This window comes from Oncorhynchus clarkii, chromosome 6 (assembly GCF_045791955.1).
Source record: "Oncorhynchus clarkii lewisi isolate Uvic-CL-2024 chromosome 6, UVic_Ocla_1.0, whole genome shotgun sequence".
NCBI lineage: Eukaryota > Metazoa > Chordata > Actinopteri > Salmoniformes > Salmonidae > Oncorhynchus > Oncorhynchus clarkii.
This window is the reverse complement of record NC_092152.1, coordinates 997,317-1,019,978: the sequence shown is the minus strand read 5'-3', so window position 1 is coordinate 1,019,978 and position 22,662 is coordinate 997,317. Positions and strand designations below refer to the sequence as shown.

At 46.9% G+C, this 22,662-nt stretch overlaps 1 protein-coding gene and 1 long non-coding RNA gene across 2 annotated transcripts in view; both read right to left on the bottom strand.

The window, feature by feature from the left end:
* Positions 1-1,344: 1,344 nt before the first annotated feature.
* On the bottom strand, positions 1,345-2,055 carry LOC139410547 (uncharacterized). Its single transcript, XR_011634508.1, has 2 exons — positions 1,569-2,055; positions 1,345-1,490 (listed from the first exon to the last, which is right to left on the bottom strand). It is a non-coding gene; the product is annotated as an uncharacterized lncRNA (long non-coding RNA).
* Positions 2,056-8,245: 6,190 nt separating this feature from the next.
* Positions 8,246-22,662, bottom strand: part of LOC139410546 (mitogen-activated protein kinase 1) — a 59,969-nt gene continuing 45,552 nt past the window's right edge. The window contains exons 5-8 of the mRNA XM_071155819.1: positions 22,055-22,169; positions 18,859-19,100; positions 12,190-12,319; positions 8,246-9,634 (exon numbers count right to left, since the gene is read on the bottom strand). Coding sequence (XP_071011920.1) covers positions 12,203-12,319; positions 18,859-19,100; positions 22,055-22,169 — 474 coding nt within the window. The 3' untranslated portion in view covers positions 8,246-9,634; positions 12,190-12,202. The remainder of the gene's footprint in view (positions 9,635-12,189; positions 12,320-18,858; positions 19,101-22,054; positions 22,170-22,662) is intronic.

The window sequence follows — 22,662 nt, the reverse complement described above, 5'->3', positions numbered from 1 at the left end:
CATGTTCTGTTATAATCTCCACCCGGCCCAGCCAGAAGAGGACTGGCCACCCCTCATAGCGTGGTTCCTCTCTAGGTTTCTTCCTAGGTTCCTTCCTTTCTAGGGAGTTTTTCCTAGCCACCGTGCTTCTACACCTGCATTGCTTGATGTTTGGGGTTTTAGGCTGGGTTTCTGTACAGCACTTTGAGATATCAGCTGATGTAAGAAGGGCTTTATGAATAAATTTGATTGAAATAAATGTGATGAAGGGGAGGACACAGGTTAAAGAAGGATTTTTAAGCCTTGAGACATGGATTGTGTATGCGGGCATTCAGAGGGTGAATGGGCAAAAAAATATTTAAGTGTCATTGAACGGGGTTATGGTAGAGGTTTTTCATTCTTAACAGTTTCCTGTGTGTATAAAGAATGGTCCACCACCCAAAGGACATCCAGCCAACTTGACAACTGTGGGAAGCATTGGAGTCAACATGGGCCAGCATCCCTGTGGAACGCTTTAGAGACCTTGTAGAGTCCCATACCCCGACCAATTGAGGCTGTTCTGAGGGCAAAAGGGGATACAACTCAATAACATACTCCATTCATAACCACTGCATTGGGAACATCCCATGTAGCATTACTGTCCTCTGATTCAAATGAAAAGGCTCTGATCATGTCACATCGGGAGAGAATCACAAATCCTCTAATTCTGGGGTTGCTTCCTAAACGGCAGCCTTTTGACCAGGGACCAGAAGCCGGGGACTGAATTGTTTGAAGCCGGGGACTGATTGTTTGAAGCCGGGGACTGATTGTTTGAAGCCGGGGACTGATTGTTTGAAGCCGGGGACTGATTGTTTGAAGCCGGGGACTGATTGTTTGAAGCCGGGGACTGATTGTTTGAAGCCGGGGACTGAATGTTTGAAGCCGGGGACTGATTGTTTGAAGCCGGGGACTGATTGTTTGAAGCCGGGGACTGATTGTTTGAAGCCGGGGACTGATTGTTTGAAGCCGGGGACTGAATGTTTGAAGCCGGGGACTGATTGTTTGAAGCCGGGGACTGATTGTTTGAAGCCGGGGACTGATTGTTTGAAGCCGGGGACTGATTGTTTGAAGCCGGGGACTGATTGTTTGAAGCCGGGGACTGATTGTTTGAAGCCGGGGACTGATTGTTTGAAGCCGGGGACTGAATTGTTTGAAGCCGGGGACTGATTGTTTGAAGCCGGGGACTGATTGTTTGAAGCCGGGGACTGATTGTGTGAAGCCGGGGACTGATTGTTTGAAGCCGGGGACTGATTGTTTGAAGCCGGGGACTGATTGTTTGAAGCCGGGGACTGATTGTTTGTTTCCAAAGAAGACCCCCAAGACACATAGGATACATTGTATTTATTTCATAGGTTACATGGCAAAGATGCAAAATAACAAGATTGATATTGTTTTTTAATAAATGGCAGTCATCTTCAACATTAGCAGAAGTGGTTTGTTCTCTGGCATGACAGACGGCAATATTCACAGACCTTGAAGGGTTTAAACTCCTGCCTGGTTTAGTTACCGATACTACCCTCAAAAACAGACCTTGAAGGGTTAGATGAAACCTCTCCCTACCATAACCTGGTTTAGTTACCAATACTACCCTCAAAAACAGACCTTGAAGGGTTAGTTTAAACTTCTGCCTGGTTGAGTTACTGATGCTAACCTCAAAAACACAGCCAACCGAAAATACATTAAACTTAATATTTTTTCTTTTTAGCGTGAATGAAGTATAATTCACAAAGATTTTCTACTGCTCAAAACATAAGAGTATTTCAATTCATGGCAACAAGTCTTATTCAAGATTAATATTAGATAGAAACATAACATTAATTTTACAATAAAAATATTTTTTGCACAAAACATTAAAAAAAAGAAATAAATAAAAGGCAAAAAGAACAGGGTGGAGACCCCCCACCCAGACCAAGGTAAAGAACAGGGTGGAGACACCCCACCCAGACCAAGGTAAAGAACAGGGTGGAGACATCCCACCCAGACCAAGGTAAAGAACAGGGTGGAGACACCCCACCCAGACCAAGGTAAAGAACAGGGTGGAGACACCCCACCCAGACCAAGGTAAAGAACAGGGTGGAGACACCCCACCCAGACCAAGGTAAAGAACAGGGTGGAGACACCCCACCCAGACCAAGGTAAAGAACAGGGTGGAGACACCCCACCCAGACCAAGGTAAAGAACAGGGTGGAGACACCCCACCCAGACCAAGGTAAAGAACAGGGTGGAGACACCCCACCCAGACCAAGGTAAAGAACAGGGTGGAGACACCCCACCCAGACCAAGGTAAAGAACAGGGTGGAGACACCCCACCCAGACCAAGGTAAAGAACAGGGTGGAGACATCCCACCCAGACCAAGGTAAAGAACAGGGTGGAGACACCCCACCCAGACCAAGGTAAAGAACAGGGTGGAGACACCCCACCCAGACCAAGGTAAAGAACAGGGTGGAGACACCCCACCCAGACCAAGGTAAAGAACAGGGTGGAGACATCCCACCCAGACCAAGGTAAAGAACAGGGTGGAGACCCCCCACCCAGACCAAGGTAAAGAACAGGGTGGAGACACCCCACCCAGACCAAGGTAAAGAACAGGGTGGAGACATCCCACCCAGACCAAGGTAAAGAACAGGGTGGAGACATCCCACCCAGACCAAGGTAAAGAACAGGGTGGAGACACCCCACCCAGACCAAGGTAAAGAACAGGGTGGAGACATCCCACCCAGACCAAGGTAAAGAACAGGGTGGAGACACCCCACCCAGACCAAGGTAAAGAACAGGGTGGAGACACCCCACCCAGACCAAGGTAAAGAACAGGGTGGAGACACCCCACCCAGACCAAGGTAAAGAACAGGGTGGAGACACCCCACCCAGACCAAGGTAAAGAACAGGGTGGAGACACCCCACCCAGACCAAGGTAAAGAACAGGGTGGAGACACCCCACCCAGACCAAGGTAAAGAACAGGGTGGAGACATCCCACCCAGACCAAGGTAAAGAACAGGGTGGAGACACCCCACCCAGACCAAGGTAAAGAACAGGGTGGAGACACCCCACCCAGACCAAGGTAAAGAACAGGGTGGAGACACCCCACCCAGACCAAGGTAAAGAACGGGGTGGAGACACCCCACCCAGACCAAGGTAAAGAACAGGGTGGAGACACCCCACCCAGACCAAGGTAAAGAACAGGGTGGAGACATCCCACCCAGACCAAGGTAAAGAACAGGGTGGAGACCCCCCACCCAGACCAAGGTAAAGAACAGGGTGGAGACACCCCACCCAGACCAAGGTAAAGAACAGGGTGGAGACACCCCACCCAGACCAAGGTAAAGAACGGGGTGGAGACACCCCACCCAGACCAAGGTAAAGAACAGGGTGGAGACACCCCACCCAGACCAAGGTAAAGAACAGGGTGGAGACATCCCACCCAGACCAAGGTAAAGAACAGGGTGGAGACCCCCCACCCAGACCAAGGTAAAGAACAGGGTGGAGACACCCCACCCAGACCAAGGTAAAGAACGGGGTGGAGACACCCCACCCAGACCAAGGTAAAGAACAGGGTGGAGACACCCCACCCAGACCAAGGTAAAGAACAGGGTGGAGACATCCCACCCAGACCAAGGTAAAGAACAGGGTGGAGACCCCCCACCCAGACCAAGGTAAAGAACAGGGTGGAGACACCCCACCCAGACCAAGGTAAAGAACAGGGTGGAGACACCCCACCCAGACCAAGGTAAAGAACAGGGTGGAGACCCCCCACCCAGACCAAGGTAAAGAGCGGGGCAGAGATTAAAGTAAAGCAAACAATAGAATTCAGCCTTCATCTTTTTCAGTACAGAATCACAATCGCAAAGCTTCGGCAACAGAACCATAACTAATCTTAAAAAGTACAACATACTCAGTGAGACTTATGAAAAACCTTCCCTTAACATAAAGAATATACTGCAACGGACCCCCAGCTAAACAAAGCTGCACAAAACATGTTGGAGTTCAAGCCCGTTAAGAAGAAAGGCACAAAGAACCAGACAGGTTTGCAACACGGACCGACTCAGACTCTGAAGCAGATCGATACAAGCTTACATCTTACTAGGTAGGTTGAGGATAGGTAGAGGATAGGTAGGTAAGCATAGGGTAGATCAATAGAGATAGATACATTACTTGGCCAAAAGCATGTGGACACCTGATTGTCAAACATCTCATTCCAAAATCGTAGGCATTAATATTGAGTTGGTCCACCCTTTGCTGCTATAACAACCTCCACTCTTCTGGGAAGGCTTTCCACTAGATGTTGGAACATTGCTGCTATAACAGCCTCCACTCTTCTGGGAAGGCTTTCCACTAGATGTTGGAACATTGCTGCTATAACAGCCTCCACTCTTCTGGGAAGGCTTTCCACTAGATGTTGGAACATTGCTGCGTAGACTTGCTTCCATTCAGCAACAAGAACATTAGTGAGGTCGGGCACTGATGTTGGGTGATTAGTCCTGGCTCACAGTCGGCCTTCCAATTCACCCCAAAGGTGTTCGATGGGGTTGAGGTCAGGGCTCTGTGCCAGCCAGTCAGGTTTTCGTCCGTCGGATCCCCAGATTAATCCGTCGGACTGCCAGATGGTGAAGCGAAATTCATCACCCAAGAAAATGCATTTCCACTGCTCCAGATTCCAATGGCGGCGAGCTTTACACCCCTCCAGCCGTTATTACACATGGTGATCTTAGGCTTGTGTGCGGCTGCTCGGCCATGGAAACCCATTTCATGAAGCTCCCGATGAACAGTTATTGTGCTGACGTTGCTTCCAGAGGCAGTTTGGAACTCTGTAGTGAGTGTTGCAACCGGGGACAGATGATCGTTAAGCGTTTCAGCACTTGGCGGTCCTGTTCTGTGAGTTGGTGTTGCCTACCACTTCGCGGCTAAGCCGTTGCTGCTCCTAGATGTTTCCATTTTACAATAACAGCACTTACAGATGACTGGGGGCAGCTCTAGCAAGGCAGAAATTTGACAAACTGACTTGTTGGAAAGGTGGCATTCTATGACGGTGTCAGGTTTAAGGTCACTGAGCTCTCCATTCTACTGCCAATGTCTGTCTATGGACAGATTGCATGGCCGTGTGCTCGATTTGATTTTACACCTGTCAGCAATGGGTGTGGTTGAAATAGAACCCACTAATTTGAAAGGGTGTCCACATACTTTTGGATAGATAGATTGATCGACAGATCGATCAGCGGGGGGTTGTGGCCAGTGGCTCTAACAGCTGCTGCCTTCTGTAGGTGGGTTAAGGCTCTGTAATGCTGTGCAGCAGGTCCCATGGCATTGTAATGTTATTCAGACCTTAATGTCATCCACCTAGCTGGCTCTCTGTGTGGAGATATTGAGCCAGTAGACACTATGTCCCATTATGGCATTGTAACGTTATATAGAAGGCATTTTAACATCGTTGATGGCATTGTAACATTATATAGAAAGCATTGTAACATTATATAGAAGGCATTGTAACGTTATATAGAAAAAGCAAGTGCAATCAAAGGGGTGGACCTGCACTACATGGAGAATGTTCTCTTTGAGCATCTCAACCAATGAGCTGGGAGCTCTAGACTTGGCATTAGACTTGGTATGAAGTCTGATAGGTGTCGCCTGAAACCACAGCCAGTTACTGGAGCAGAGGTATGAAACCATAGCCAGTTACTGGAGCAGAAGTATGAAACCACAGCCAGTTACTGGAGCAGAGATATGAAACCACAGCCAGTTACTGGAGCAGAGATATGAAACCACAGCCAGTTACTGGAGCAGAGGCATGAAACCACAGCCAGTTACTGGAGCAGAGATATGAAACCACAGCCAGTTACTGGAGCAGAGATATGAAACCACAGCCAGTTACTGGAGCAGAGGCATGAAACCACAGCCAGTTACTGGAGTAGAGATATGAAACCACAGCCAGTTACTGGAGCAGAGATATGAAACCACAGCCCGTTACTGGAGCAGAGATATGAAACCACAGCCAGTTACTGGAGCAGAGGCATGAAACCACAGCCAGTTACTGGAGCAGAGATATGAAACCACAGCCAGTTACTGGAGCAGAGATATGAAACCACAGCCAGTTACTGGAGCAGAGGCATGAAACCACAGCCAGTTACTGGAGCAGAGGTATGAAACCATAGCCAGTTACAGGAGCAGAGGTATGAAACCACAGCCAGTTACTGGAGCAGAGGCATGAAACCACAGCCAGTTACTGGAGCAGAGGCATGAAACCACAGCCAGTTACTGGAGCAGAGGCATGAAACCACAGCCAGTTACTGGAGCAGAGGCATGAAACCACAGCCAGTTACTGGAGCAGAGGCATGAAACCACAGCCAGTTACTGGAGCAGAGATATGAAACCACAGCCAGTTACTGGAGCAGAGGCATGAAAGCACAGCCAGTTACTGGAGCAGAGGCATGAAACCACAGCCAGTTACTGGAGCAGAGATATGAAACCACAGCCAGTTACTGGAGCAGAGATCTGTATAGATGTTTGGCCACTTAGATACTATGGCCAGTGAAATGGCAGCAGACATGGAGAATGTTCTCTCTGAGCATCTCAAATACTGATGAAGGAGCTCAAGCTACTAACAACTAGCCAAATAGGTACGAAGACACTAAGACGTGAACTGTTGACCAGAAGTGAACTATGACTGATGGTGTCAAAGAGAAGCTAGCGTATAGATCTAGAGAGATGCAGACATCTTGTGTCACTGATAATGCCTCCGTTATTAATCCTTGTTATTTGTTCTTCTAGTTCGGGGAAGGAGGGAGCAACAGACGGGACTCGTTTATAATGCTGTTACAGTCTCTCACAGATCCAACGGGTGATGCCGTGTTAAAGGGGAACTTGCATACATAAACCACCACACTAGAAACATCCAAACTATTGAAACGGCTCCAGTGGACTGAATTTAGAAATATGGTACGATAATGTACATACATGTACATATTATATCATCATCTGACTCTGTAGGTTTGTCAGTATAAATTGTTTTACACATGAAGGTATGTAATATATATATAATTATAAACATTATTTTTAATATACATAGCCTGTTTTTTTTTGTTGCTTTATATGGGGAATCTTATTTAAGATCAAGAAATTATAAGTTTATTAACTTGGTAAAAATATAAAGGGGGTGTGCTCTCTGAGATATTTAAATTTCTAAAGGTGTGCTGCCACCTGATTGGGATCCACTGATCTGCATATAATTAGCATATTACTGCACAAGCACCATGTTAAGTGCCTTGATCTGATTAGTTAAACTCCACCCCCAAAATATATTTTGGCATTTGTTTCAGTTCATTGTAGTCTCAAAATGTTTTGCTTGTCAGCTATTACGTTTAAGATTGGTCACATCGCCGTATGACGCTGCATTCCGCATCCTACCGGGATGATATCTGTATTTTCAAAGTGACCTATCTTGAAAACTTAATAGCTGACAAGCAAAACATTTTTGGGACTACAATGAACTAATGAAACAAATACCAAAGAGATAGTTAAAGGAAAACTCCCCCAAAAACTAATTTCAGTGTACCCGGGAGCAGAGGTCATGCACATAAAGGAGCAGTATGATGTAGAACACATCTAGTATACAGAATAACATCAGCTGTAGTCTATCTGCAATGTTCAACAACATATCGTAACTGAAACAGGGCCCAGGGGTTAGGGGGAGGAGCTGAAACAGGGCCCAGGGGTTAGGGGGAGGAGCTGAAACAGGGCCCAGGGGGTTAGGGGGAGGAGCTGAAACAGGGCCCAGGGGTTGGGGGAGGAGCTGAAACAGGGCCCAGGGGTTAGGGGGAGGAGCTGAAACAGGGCCCAGGGGGTTAGGGGGAGGAGCTGAAACAGGGCCCAGGGGGTTAGGGGGAGGAGCTGAAACAGGGCCCAGGGGGTTAGGGGGAGGAGCTGAAACAGGGCCCAGCCAACCAGACATTATCAATATGTAGACAGAGTGTTTAACAGTCAAAAGGATACAGTCTTACTGTCACAAGGCCAAAGACCCAGAAAGAGATTCACCATAGAGGGAGGAGAGGAGGCATTTCTCCCTAACCACCGATCATCATTTAACAGTGAAGACCCTGCTCCACAGGCCAGGTTGATACTGTCCGTTGGTCTGGTCCGTCTGCTCTTCCTCAAGAGGAGGAAGTGGAGGACCTACGTATTCTATCTGGGAGGGAGGGAGATTCCTAACCAGTGTTACAAAAGTAACACGTTAAGTAATCAGATTACTTTTATGAGTAACAGAGTAAAGCAACACGTTACGTAATCAGATTACTTTTATGAGTAACAGAGTAAAGCAACACGTTACGTAATCAGATTACTTTTATGAGTAACAGAGTAAAGTAACACATTACTTTTTCAAATTGGGTTCTATCATTACAGTTACTTCGACAACACATGATTTACTTTCAGAATCATCTCTCTACCAACAACTTGTCCTGTGTCTGTCTGTCCAGGTACAGAGAGCATTATGTCAACAACCTGTCCTGTGTCTGTCTGTCCAGGTACAGAGAGCATTATGTCAACAACCTGTCCTGTGTCTGTCTGTCCAGGTACAGAGAGCATTATGTCAACAACCTGTCCTGTGTCTGTCCGTCTAGGTACAGAGAGCATTATGTCAACAACCTGTCCTGTGTCTGTCTGTCCAGGTACAGAGAGCATTATGTCAACAACCTGTCCTGTGTCTGTCTGTCCAGGTACAGAGAGCATTATGTCAACAACCTGTCCTGTGTCTGTCTGTCTAGGTACAGAGAGCATTATGTCATTGCATAAATAAGTTGTTCTCATTAATGCGGGGTCTTTCTTGGTAGAGTGACATCACCTATGAGTTCCCTGATCATAGCTCGGCTTCAGATAGTTAGAAAAGAAAAAGAAGCTGTACAAAAATTATTTGGCTTCTCAAACAGACAGACGACCGTCTACCAACGCTGAGCAGGAATTACAATAATAATGATTTGAACAGGAGTCGCCGGAGGTGTCCCATATGGCACACTATTCCCTATATAGTGTACTACAATAGACCAGGGCCCTATTCCCTACATAGTGTACTACTATAGACCAGGGCCCTATTCCCTATATGGTGCACTACTTTAGACCAGGGCACTATTCCCTATATAGTGGTACTACTATAGACCAGGGCACTATTCCCTATATAGTGGTACTACTATAGACCAGAGCCCTATTCCCTACATAGTGCACTACTTTAGACCAGATCGCTATTCCCTATATGGTGCACTACTTTAGACCAGATCACTATTCCCTATATGGTGCACTACTTTAGACCAGAGCCCTATTCCCTATATAGTGTCCTACTATAGACTAGAGTCATGTTACCTATATAGTGCACTACTATAGCCCAGAGCCCTATTCCCAATATAGTGCTTTCCAATAGTCCCCCGTAGGCAGTGAGGAGTGGGTGGGGGGATAATAAACAATAAGCCAACATGTGACCCTCCTCACCCCGTAGGGAGAGAGGGGAGGGATAGAGGGAGAAAGGACAGATTGATTCCTGAAACCCGTTCCTGAGCATGGTGGTCTAACAGGGGGGAGTATACAGGCTGAAGACAGGAGGAACCAGAGCACACAACGAGGAGAGTCCAGAGTCTGATCTGTGGAGAGAGAGAGAGAGAGAGAGCTGTTAAAGAGAGAGAGAGAGAGCTGTTAAAGAGAGAGCTGCTAGAGAGCGAGCGAGCTGCTAGAGAGCGAGCGGGCTGCTAGAGAGCGAGCGAGAGAGCTGCTAGAGAGCGAGCGAGCGAGCTGCTAGAGAGCGAGCGAGAGAGCTGCTAGAGAGCGAGTGAGAGAGCTGCAAGAGAGCATGTTAGAGAGTGAGCGAGAGAGCTGTTAGAGAGCGAGCGAGAGAGCTGTTAGAGAGCGAGCGAGAGAGCTGTTAGAGAGCGAGCGAGAGAGCTGTTAGAGAGCGAGCGAGAGAGCTGTTAGAGAGCGAGCGAGAGAGCTGTTAGAGAGCGAGCGAGAGAGCTGTTAGAGAGCGAGCGAGAGAGCTGTTAGAGAGCGAGCGAGAGAGCTGTTAGAGAGCGAGCGAGAGAGCTGTTAGAGAGCGAGCGAGAGAGCTGTTAGAGAGCGAGCGAGAGAGCGAGTGAGCTGAGCGAGAGCTGAGCGAGAGAGCTGAGCGAGAGAGCGCTGAGAGAGAGCGCTGAGAGAGAGCGCTGAGAGAGAGTGCTGTTAAAGAGAGAGAGCGCTGTTAGAGAGAGAGAGCGCTGTTAGAGAGAGAGAGCTGTTAGAGAGAGAGAGCTGTTAGAGAGAGAGAGAGCTGTTAGAGAGAGAGAGAGCTGTTAGAGAGAGAGAGAGCTGTTAGAGAGAGAGAGAGCTGTTAGAGAGAGAGAGAGCTGTTAGAGAGAGAGAGAGCTGTTAGAGAGAGAGAGCTGTTAGAGAGAGAGAGAGCTGTTAGAGAGAGAGAGAGCTGTTAGAGAGAGAGAGCTGTTAGAGAGAGCTGTTAAAGAGAGAGAGAGCTGTTAAAGAGAGAGAGCTGTTAAAGAGAGAGAGCTGTTAAAGGGAGAGAGAGCTGATAGAGAGCTGCTAAAGAGAGCGAGCGGGAGGGAGCAGTCACAGAGAGAGCACAAGCGACCTTGCTCTGACATCTCGCCCTCGCTCGCTTTCTCTGACAGCTCCCCCTTTCTCTCGGACAGCTCCCCCTTGCTGTGAGAGAGCGAGCGAGCTGCTAGAGAGAGCGAGCGAGCGAGCTGCTAGAGAGAGCTGCTAGAGGGAGAGCTGCTAGAGGGAGAGCGAGAGAGCTGCTAGAGGGAGAGCGAGAGAGAGCTGGTAGAGAGAGAGCTGCTAGAGAGCGAGAGAGAGCTGCGAGAGAGAGCTGCTAGAGAGCGAGAGAGAGCTGCGAGAGAGAGAGCTGCTAGAGAGCGAGAGAGAGCTGCGAGAGAGAGCTGCTAGAGATCGAGAGAGAGCTGCTAGAATGCGAGAGAGAGCTGTGAGAGCTGAGAGAGAGCTGAGAGAGAGAGCTGAGAGAGAGAGCTGAGAGAGAGAGCTGAGAGAGAGAGCTGAGAGAGAGAGCTGAGAGAGAGTTGAGAGAGAGCTGTTAGAGAGCAAGAGAGAGCTGTTAGAGAGCTGTTAGAGAGCTGTTAGAGAGCTGTTAGAGAGCTGTTAGAGAGCTGTTAGAGAGCTGTTAGAGAGCTGTTAGAGAGCTGTTAGAGAGCTGTTAGAGAGCTGTTAGAGAGCTGTTAGAGAGCGAGAGAGAGCTGTTCGAGAGCGAGAGCTGTTCGAGAGAGAGAGCTGTTCGAAAGAGAGAACTGTTCGAAAGAGAGAGCTGTTCGAGAGAGAGCTGTTCGAGAGAGAGCTGTTAAAGAGAGAGAGAGCTGTTAGAGAGAGAGAGCTGCTAGAGAGAGAGAGCTGCTAGAGGGAGAGTGAGAGAGAGCTGCTAGAGGGAGAGAGCTGCTAGAGGGAGAGCGAGCTGCTAGAGGGAGAGCGAGCTGCTAGAGGGAGAGCGAGCTGCTAGAGGGAGAGCGAGCTGCTAGAGGGAGAGCGAGCTGCTAGAGGGAGAGCGAGCTGCTAGAGGGAGAGCGAGAGAGAGCTGCTAGAGCGTGAGAGAGCTGAGAGAGAGCTGAGAGAGCTGAGAGAGAGCTGAGAGAGCTGAGAGAGCTGAGAGAGCTGTTCGAGAGAGAGCTGTTCGAGAGAGAGAGCTGTTCGAGAGAGAGAGCTGTTCGAGAGAGAGAGCTGTTCGAGAGAGAGAGCTGTTCGAGAGAGAGAGCTGTTCGAGAGAGAGAGCTGTTCGAGAGAGAGAGAGCTGTTCGAGAGAGAGCTATTCGAGAGAGAGCTATTCGAGAGAGAGCTGTTAGAGAGAGAGCTGTTAGAGAGAGAGCTGTTAGAGAGAGAGCTGTTAGAGAGAGAGCTGTTAGAGAGAGAGCTGTTAGAGAGAGAGCTGTTAGAGAGAGAGCTGTTAGAGAGAGAGCTGTTAGAGAGAGAGCTGAGAGAGAGCTGTTAGAGAGAGAGAGAGGTTAGAGAGAGCTGCTAAAGAAAGAGAGCTGCTAAAGAAAGAGAGCTGCTAGAGAGAGCTGCTAAAGAAAGAGAGCTGCTAGAGAGAGCTGTTAGAGAGAGAGGGAGCTATCCAGAGCACCTTCAACAAAGGCAGTCCAAAATGACCCCCTATTATTCACCATACTTGGGCAGAACCTCATAAGGCCCTGTCTGCTGTTTGTACCTGGTTCTATAGGTTAGGACCTGCAGACTGTGTTGAAACGAGCCGTCTCTTCAAAGATCAGCTCCTTCAGGGTCTCTTTGGGGAGATCGTCCAGCTCCATGTCAAACTTGAAAGGAGCCTCGGCTACAGGCTGAGAGAGAGCGAGAGCGAGAGCGAGAGAGAGAGAGAGAGAGAGACACAGGAGGTTAGGGTCTAAACGAGGGTCAGGGTTTATTATCTCTGTAGGGTGGTATATATACATATACATATATATATATACACATATATACATATATACATATATACATACATACATACATACATACATACATACATACATACATACATACATACATATATATATATACACACACATATACACACACACATATACATACACAGTTGAAGTCGGAAGTTTACATACACCTCAGCCAAATACATTTAAACAATTTCTGACAATTAATCCTAGTAGAAATTCCCTGTCTTACGTCAGATAGGATCACCACTTTATTTTAAGAATGTGAAATGTCAGAATAATAGTAGAGAGAATGATTTATTTCAGCTTTTATTTCTTTCATCACATCCCCAGTGGGTCAGAAGTTTACATACTCTAAATTAGTACTTGGTAGCATTGCCTTTAAATTGTTGAACTTGGGTCAAACATTTCGGGTAGCCTTCCACAAGCTTCCCACAATAAATTGGGTGAATTTTGTCACATTCCTCCTGACAGAGCTGGTGTAACTGAGACAGGTTTGTGGGCCTCTTTGCACGCACACGTTTTTTTCAGTTCTGCCCACAAATTTTCTAAAGGATTGAGTTCAGGGCTTTGTAATGGCCAATCCAATACCTTGACTTTGTCCGGTGTAATGTCAGAGCGCCAAATTCAAATGAAATTACTATAAATATTACGCTTTCATGAAATCACACATGCAATACGCCAAATTAAAGCTACACTTGTTAATCCAGCCAACATATCAGATTTGAAAAAGGCTTTACGGCGAAAGCAAACCATGCGATTATCTGAGGACAGACCCCAACAAACAGACAATCATATTTTAACCTGCCAGGCGCAACACAAAAGTCAGAAATATATATAATTCATGACTTACCTTTGAAGAGCTTCTTCTGTTGGCACTCCAATATGTCCCATAAACATCACAAATGGTCCTTAGTTCTATTAATTCCGTCGTTCTATCTCCAAAATGTCCATTTGATCCAGAAAAACATTGGTTCCAACTCGAGCAACATTACTTCAAAATATCTCATAAACTGTCATTTTTGTCCAAACATTTCAAACAACTTTCCTAATACAACTTTAGGTATTTTTTAACGTAAATAATCGATACATTTGAAGACGGGATAAACTGCGTTCAATACAGAGGAAAACAAAGTGGAGCGAGGTTTTCAGGTCACGCGCCTCTAACAAACAGTACACTTCACTCGGCCCTCATTCTGAACAGGGCTACTTCTTCATTACACAAAGGAAAAACATCAACCAATTTCTATAGACTGTTGACATCCAGTGGAAGCGATAGGAACTGTAAGCAAGTGCCTCAGAAATCCAGATCCCCTTGGAAACCATTGAAAAGAGAGTGACATCAAAAAAAAAATTCTGGATGGTTTGTCCTCGGGGTTTTGCCAAATAAGTTCTGTTATACTCAGACGTCAGAGTGTTTTCTAGCCAAATCTACTAATATTATGCATATCCTAGCCTCTGGGCCTGAGTAGCAGGCAGTTTACTTTGGGCACACTTTTCACCCGGATGTGAAAATACCGCCCCCTAGCCTAGAGAGGTTTTAAGCCATTCTGCCACAACTTTGGAAGTATTCTTGGGGTATATTGTCCATTTGGAAGACCCATTTGTGACCAAGCTTTAACTTCCTGACTGATGTCTTGAGATGTTGCTTCAATATCTCCACAGAATTTTCTTTACTCATGATGTGATCTATTTTGTGAAGTGCACCAGTCCCTCCTGCAGCAAAGCACCCCCACAACATGATGCTGCCACCCCCGTGCTTCACGGTTGGGATGGTGTTCTTTGGCATGCAAGCTTCCCCCTTTTTCCTCCAAACAGAACGATGGTCATTATGGCCAGACAGTTCTATTTTTGTTTCATCAGACCAGAGGACATTTCTCCAAAATGTGCGATCTTTGTCCCCATGTGTAGTTGCAAACTGTAGTCTGGCTTTTTTATGGTGGTTTTGGACCAGTGGCTTCTTCCTTGCTGAGCTGCCTTTCAGGTTATGTCAATATGGGACTAATTTTACGTTTTTCAACAAAGTACGTTCATCTCTAGGAGACAGAACGCGTCAACTTCCTGAGCGGTATGACGGCTGCGTGGTCCCATGGTGTTTATACTTGCGTACTATTGTTTGTACAGATGAACATGGTACCTTCAGATATTTGGAAATTGCTCCCAAGGATGAACCAGACTTGTGGAGGTCTACAATTTATTTTCTGAGGTCTTGGGCTGATTTATTTTGATTTTCCCATGATGTCAAGCAGAGGAACTGAGTTTGAAGGTAGGCCTTGAAAGACATCCACAGGTACACCTCCAATTGACTCAAATGTTGTCAATTAGCCTATCAGGAGCTTCTAAAGCCATGACATCATTTTCTGGAATTTTCCAAGCTGTTTAAAGACAAAGTATGTAAACTTCTGAACCACTGGAATTGTGATTAAGTGAAATAATCTGTCTGTAAACAATTGTTGGAAAAATGACTTGTGTCATGCACAAGGTAGATGTCGTAACAGACTTGCCAAAACTATAGTTTGTTAACAAGAAATTTGTGGAGTGGTTGAAAAACAAGTTTTAATGACACCAACCTAAGTGGATGCAAACTTCTGACTAACTGTGTGTGTGTGTGTGTGTGTACATATATATACAGTGGGGCAATAAAGTATTTAGTCAGCCACCAATTGTGCAAGTTCTGCCACTTAAAAAGTTGAGAGGCCTGTAATTTTTTTTTGTTGTCCTCCAAACACGACGAGTTGAGTTTTTACCAAAAAGTTATATTTTGGTTTCATCTGACCATATGATATTCTCCCAATCTTCTTCTGGATCATCCAAATGCTCTCTAGCAAACTTCAGACGGGCCTGGACATGTACTGGCTTAAGCAGGGGGACACGTCTGGCACTGCAGGATTTGAGTCCCTGGCGGCGTAGTGTGTTACTGATGGTAGGCTTTGGTACTTTGTTCCCAGCTCTCTGCAGGTCATTCACTAGGTCCCACCGTGTGGTTCTGGGATTTTTGCTCACCGTTCTTGTGATCATTTTGACCCCACGGGGTGAGATCTTGCGTGGAGCCCCAGATCGAGGGAGATTATCAGTGCTCTTGTATGTCTTCCATTTCCTAATAATTGCTCCCACAGTTGATTTCTTCAAACCAAGCTGCTTACCTATTGCAGATTCAGGCTTCCCAGCCTGGTGCAGATCTACAATTTTGTTTCTGGTGTCCTTTGACAGCTCTTTGGTCTTGGCCATAGTGGAGTTTGGAGTGTGACTGAGGTTGTGGACAGGTGTCTTTTATACTGATAACAAGTTCAAACAGGTGCCATTAATACAGGTAATGAGTGGAGGACAGAGGAGCCTCTTAAAGAAGAAGTTACAGGTCTGTGAGAGCCAGAAATCTTGCTTGCTTGTTTGTTTGTAGGTGACCAAATACTTATTTTCCACCATAATTTGCAAATAAATTCATAAAAAATCCTACAATGTGATTTTCTGGATTTTTTTTTCTCATTTTGTTTGTCTTAGTTGAAGTGTACCTGGAAATTACAGGCCTCTCTCATATTTTTAAGTGGGAGAACTTGCACAATTGGTGGCTGACTAAATACTTTTTTGCCCCACTGTGTGTGTGTGTGTGTGTGTGTGTGTGTGTGTGTGTGTGTGTGTGTGTGTGTGTGTGTGTGTGTGTGTGTGTATATATATAGGCCCATTATAATGTATATAAACATTGGTCCATTATAATGTACATAAACGTTGGTCCATTATAATGTATATAAACATTGGTCCATTATAATGTATATAAACATTGGTCCATTATAATGTATATAAACATTGGTCCATTATAATGTATATAAACATTGGCCCATTATAATGTATATAAACATTGGCCCATTATAATGTATATAAACATCGGTCCATTATAATGTATATAAATATTGCCCCATTATAATTTATACACTTTCTATCTAGTTTTAGATGTTTTATAATCCAAAATAATAATTTCACCTGCATTCAGAAAGTATTCATACCCTTAGACTTTTTCCACATTTTGTTACGTTACAGCCTTATTCTAAAATGTTTACATCAGCAATCTACACACAACCCACCATGACAAAGTGAAAACAGGTTAGAAATTTTTGCAAATGTATAAAAAAAAACAGAAATACATTATTTACAAAAGTATTCAGACCCTTTGCTATGAGACTCGAAATTGAGCTCAGGTTCATCCGGTTTCCATAAAAAATCCCTTAGATGTTTCTACAACTTGGAGACCACCTGTGGTAAATTCAATTGATTGGACATGATTTGGAAAGGCACACACCTGTCTATATAAGGTCCCCCAGTTAACCGTGCATGTCAGAGCAAAAACCAAGCCATGATGTCGAAGGAATTGTCCGTAGAGCTCAGAGACAGGATGGTGTCGAGGCACAGATCTGGGGAAGGGTACCAAAAAATGTCTGCAGCATTGAAGGTCCCTAAGAACACATTTTTAAATAGAAGAAGTTTAGAACCACCAAGACTCTTCCTAGAGCTGGCCGCCCGGCCAAACTGAGCAATCGGGGGAGAAGGGTCTTGGTCAGGGAGATGACCAAGAAGCCGATGGTCACTCTGACAGAGCTCTACAGTTCCTCTGTGGAGATGGGAGAACCTTCCAGAAGGACAACCATCTCCGCAGCACTCCAATCAGGCCTTTATGGTAGAGTGGCCAGAAGGAAGCCACTGCTCAATAAAAGGTACATGACAGCCTGCTTGGAGTTGGCCCAAAGGCACCGACAAGAATCTCTGGTCTGATGAAACCAAGATTGAACTCTTCGGCTTGAATGCCAAGTGCCACTTCTGGAGGAAACCTTGCACCATCCCTACGGTGAAGCATGATGGTGGCAGCATCATGCTGTGGGGATGTTTTTCAGCGGTATCGACTGGGAGACTAGTCAGGATCGAGGGAAAGATGAACGGATGTAAGTACAGAGAGATCCTTGAAGAAAACCTTCTCTAGAGTACTCAGGACCTCAGACTGGGGCGAAGGTTCACCTTCCAACAGGACAACAACCCTAAGCACACAGCTAAGACAATGCAGGAGTGGCTTCGGGACAAGTCTCTGAATGTCCTTGAGTGGCCCAGCCAGAGCTCGGACTTGACCTCGATCGAACATCTCTGGAGAGACCTGAAAATAGCTGTGCAGCAACGCTCCCCATCCAACTTGACAGAGCTTGAGAGGATCTGCAGGAAATGGGAAAAACTCCCCAAATACAGGTGTGCCAAGCTTGTAGCGTCATACCCAAGAAGACTCGAGGCTGTAATCGCTGCCAAAGGTGCTTCAACAAAGTACTCAGTAAAGGGTCTGAATACTTATGTAAATGTGATATTTCCGTTATTATTTGCAAACATTTCTAAGAACCTGTTTTTGCTTTGTCATTATGGGGTATTGTGTGTAGATTGATTAAATTGTTCCCCCCCTAGTCAATGTTAGAATAAGGATAAGGCTGTAATGTAACAAAATGTGGAAAAGGTCAAGGGGTCTAACTACTTTCCGAATGCACTGTATATATTAGTTTTACTCATCCATATGATGGAAATCCATCGCAGTGACAGAACTTTAACCCCAGGGTTCATTACCTCTTCTGTAGGGCCGTAGTACTGCTCCAGGTAAGAGTGAGTCAGGGTCAGGGGTCATTACCTCATCTGTAGGGCCGTAGTACTGCTCCAGGTAAGAGTGAGTCAGGGTCAGGGGTCATTACCTCATCTGTAGGGCCGTAGTACTGCTCCAGGTAAGAGTGAGTCAGGGTCAGGGGTCATTACCTCATCTGTAGGGCCGTAGTACTGCTCCAGGTAAGAGTGAGTCAGGGTCAGGGGTCATTACCTCATCTGTAGGGCCGTAGTACTGCTCCAGGTAAGAGTGAGTCAGGGTCAGGGGTCATTACCTCATCTGTAGGGCCGTAGTACTGCTCCAGGTAAGAGTGAGTCAGGGTCAGGGGTCATTACCTCATCTGTAGGGCCGTAGTACTGCTCCAGGTAAGAGTGAGTCAGGGTCAGGGGTCATTACCTCATCTGTAGGGCCGTAGTACTGCTCCAGGTAAGAGTGAGTCAGGGTCAGGGTTCATTACCTCATCTGTAGGGCCGTAGTACTGCTCCAGGTAAGAGTGAGTCAGGGTCAGGGGTCATTACCTCATCTGTAGGGCCGTAGTACTGCTCCAGGTAAGAGTGAGTCAGGGTCAGGGTTCATTACCTCATCTGTAGGGCCGTAGTACTGCTTCAGGTAAGAGTGAGTCAGGGTCAGGGGTCATTACATAATCTCTAGGGCCGTAGTACTGCTCCAGGTAAGAGTGAGTCAGGGTTCATTACCTCAACTGCAGGGCCGTAGTACTACTCCAGGTCAGGGTGAGCTAGGGTCATGGGTCATGACCTCATCTGTAAGGTTGTAATACTATTCCAGGTAAGGGTGAGCCAGGGTCAGGGGTCATTACCTCATCTGTAGGATCATAGTACTGCTCCAGGTAAGGGTGAGCCAGAGCCTCCTCTACCTCGATTCTCTTGTGGGGGTTAAAGGTCAACATCTTGTCCAGCAGGTCCAGAGCTTTGGGGTCAGCATTGGGGAAGAGGCGGTTCCAGGGGACCTTGCAGCGCAGCGGGAGAGACAGCAGGTAGTTCCTGGCCTTGATGTTAATGATGCAGTTCAGATCCTCCTGTGAAGGAGACCCTAGGATACCTGGAGGGAGACATGACACAAGGGGTCAGCTCAACAGCTGGAGGGAGACATGACACAAGGGGTCAGCTCAACAGCTAGAGGGAGACATGACACCAGGGGTCAGCTCAACAGCTAGAGGGAGACATGACACCAGGGGTCAGCTCAACAGCTGGAGGGAGACATGACACAAGGGGTCAGCTCAACAGCTAGAGGGAGACATGACACCAGGGGTCAGCTCAACGGCTAGAGGGAGACATGACACCAGGGGTCAGCTCAACAGCTAGAGAGAGACATGACACCAGGGGTCAGCTCAACAGCTAGAGACATGACACCAGGGGTCAGCTCAACAGCTAGAGACATGACACCATGGGTCAGCTCAACAGCTAGAGGGAGACATGAAACCAGGGGTCAGCTCAACAGCTAGAGGGAGACATGAAACCAGGGGTCAGCTCAACAGCTAGAGGGAGACATGAAACCAGGGGTCAGCTCAACAGCTAGAGGGAGACATGACACCAGGGGTCAGCTCAACAGCTAGAGACATGACACCATGGGTCAGCTCAACAGCTAGAGGGAGACATGAAACCAGGGGTCAGCTCAACAGCTAGAGGGAGACATGACACCATGGGTCAGCTCAACAGCTAGAGGGAGACATGACACCAGGGGTCAGCTCAACAGCTAGAGGGAGACATGAAACCAGGGGTCAGCTCAACAGCTAGAGGGAGACATGACACCAGGGGTCAGCTCAACAGCTAGAGGGAGACATGAAACCAGGGGTCAGCTCAACAGCTAGAGGGAGACATGAAACCAGGGGTCAGCTCAACAGCTAGAGGGAGACATGACACCAGGGGTCAGCTCAACAGCTGGAGGGAGACATGACACCAGGGGTCAGCTCAACAGCTGGAAAAGTGAACACAGATGGAAACATGGTGCCCAGAGGTGGAGTATAAAATGACGGTGCAAAACAAACAAAACAACAAAACAATGTCCCTGCACATATAAAAATAAATTAATACTTTGTGTCTCAACAGCTGGAGGGAGACATGACACCAGGGGTCAGCTCAACAGCTAGAGGGAGACATACAACAATTGTTGAATATCAAACTGTGTGTGTGTGTGTGTACCCAGAATGTGGTTGAGCTGTGTGTGTGTGTGTGTGTGTGTGTGTGTGTGTGTACCCAGTATGTGGTTGAGCTGTGTGTGTGTGTGTGTGTGTGTGTGTGTGTGTGTGTGTGTGTGTACCCAGTATGTGGTTGAGCTGTGTGTGTGTGTGTACCCAGTATGTGGTTGAGCTGTGTGTGTGTGTGTGTGTGTGTGTGTGTGTGTGTGTGTGTGTGTGTGTGGTTGAGCTGTGTGTGTGTGTGTGTACCCAGTATGTGGTTGAGCTGTGTGTGTGTGTACCCAGTATGTGGTTGAGCTGTGTGTGTGTGTGTGTGTACCCAGTATGTGGTTGAGCTGTGTGTGTGTGTGTGTGTGTGTACCCAGTATGTGGTTGAGCTGTGTGTGTGTGTGTGTGTACCCAGTATGTGGTTGAGCTGTGTGTGTGTGCGTGTGTGTACCCAGTATGTGGTTGAGCTGTGTGTGTGTGTGTGTACCCAGTATATGGTTGAGCTGTGTGTGTGTGAGCTGTGTGTGTGTGTGTGTGTGTGTGAGCTGTGTGTGTGTGTGTGTGTGTGTGTGTGTGTGTGTGTGTGTGTGTGTGTGTGTGTGTGTGTGTGTGTGCTGTGTGTGTGTGTGTGTGTGTGTACCCAGTATGTGGTTGAGCTGTGTGTGTGTGTGTGTGTATACCCAGTATGTGGTTGAGCTGTGTGTGTGTGTGTGTGTGTGTGTGTGTGTGTGTGTGTGTGTGTGTGTGTGTACCCAGTATGTGGTTGAGCTGTGTGTGTGTGTGTGTGTATGTGTGTGTACCCAGTATGTGGTTGAGCTGTGTGTGTGTGTGTGTGTGTGTGTGTGTGTGTGTGTGTGTGTGTGTGTGTGTGTGTGTGTACCCAGTATGTGGTTGAGCTGTGTGTGTGTGTGTGTGTGTGTGTGTATATGTGTGTGTACCCAGTATGTGGTTGAGCTGTGTGTGAGTGTGTGTGTGTGTGTACCCAGTATGTGGTTGAGCTGTGTGTGTGCGTGTACCCAGTACGTGGTTGAGCTGTGTGTGTGTATATATGTGTGTGTACCCAGTATGTGGTTGAGCTGTGTGTGTGTGTATATGTGCGTGTACCCAGTACGTGGTTGAGCTGTGTGTGTGTGTGTGTGTGTGTGTGTGTGTGTGTGTGTGTGTGTGTGTGTGTGTGTGTGTGTACCCAGTATATGGTTGAGCTGTGTGTGTGTGTATATGTGTGTACCCAGTATGTGGTTGAGCTGTGTGTGTGTGTGTGTGTGTGTGTGTGTGTGTGTGTGTGTGTGTGTGTGTGTGTGTGTGTGTATATGTGTGTGTACCCAGTATGTGGTTGAGCTGTGTGTGTGTATATGTGCGTGTACCCAGTACGTGGTTGAGCTGTGTGTGTGTGTGTGTATATATGTGTGTGTACCCAGTATGTGGTTGAGCTGTGTGTGTGTGTGTGTGTACCCAGTATGTGGTTGAGCTGTGTGTGTGTGTACCCAGTACGTGGTTGAGCTGTGTGTGTGTGTGTGTATATGTGTGTGTACCCAGTACGTGGTTGAGCTGTGTGTGTGTGTGTGTACCCAGTATGTGGTTGAGCTGTGTGTGTGTGTGTGTGTGTGTGTGTGTGTGTGTGTGTGTGTGTGTGTGTGTGTGTGTGTGTGTGTGTACCCAGTATGTGGTTGAGCTGTGTGTGTGTACCCAGTATGTGGTTGAGCTGTGTGTGTGTGTGTGTGTGTATATGTGCGTGTACCCAGTACGTGGTTGAGCTGTGTGTGTGTGTGTGTGTATATGTGCGTGTACCCAGTACGTGGTTGAGCTGTGTGTGTGTGTGTGTGTTTGTAACCAGTATGTGGTTGAAATGTGTGTGTGTGTGTGTGTGTACCCAGTATGTGGTTGAGCTGGTCCAGGTAGTGCTTCCCGGGGAAGATGGGTCTATTGGAGAGCATTTCAGCCAGGATGCAGCCCACAGACCAGATATCAATAGACTTGGTGTAACCCTGAGAGAGGAAAGGCTAGCATTAATACAGCACATAGGAACCTCTAGCAATAATACAGCACATATGAACCTCTAGCATTAACACAGCAAATAGGAACCTCTAGCATTAACACAGCACATAGGAACCTCTAGCATTAACACAGCACATAGGAACCTCTAGCATTAATACAGCAGATACATGTCCCCTGGCTGTAGTAACCTCTAGCATTAATACAGCAGATACATGTCCCCTGGCTGTAGTAACCTCTAGCATTAATACAGTAGATACATGTCCCCTGGCTGTAGTAACCTCTAGCATTAATACAGCAGATACATGTCCCCTGGCTGTAGTAACCTCTAGCATTAATACAGTAGATACATGTCCCCTGGCTGTAGTAACCTCTAGCATTAATACAGCAGATACATGTCCCCTGGCTGTAGTAACCTCTAGCATTAATACAGCAGATACGTATAGTAACCTCTAGCATTAATACAGCACATACATGTCCCCTGGC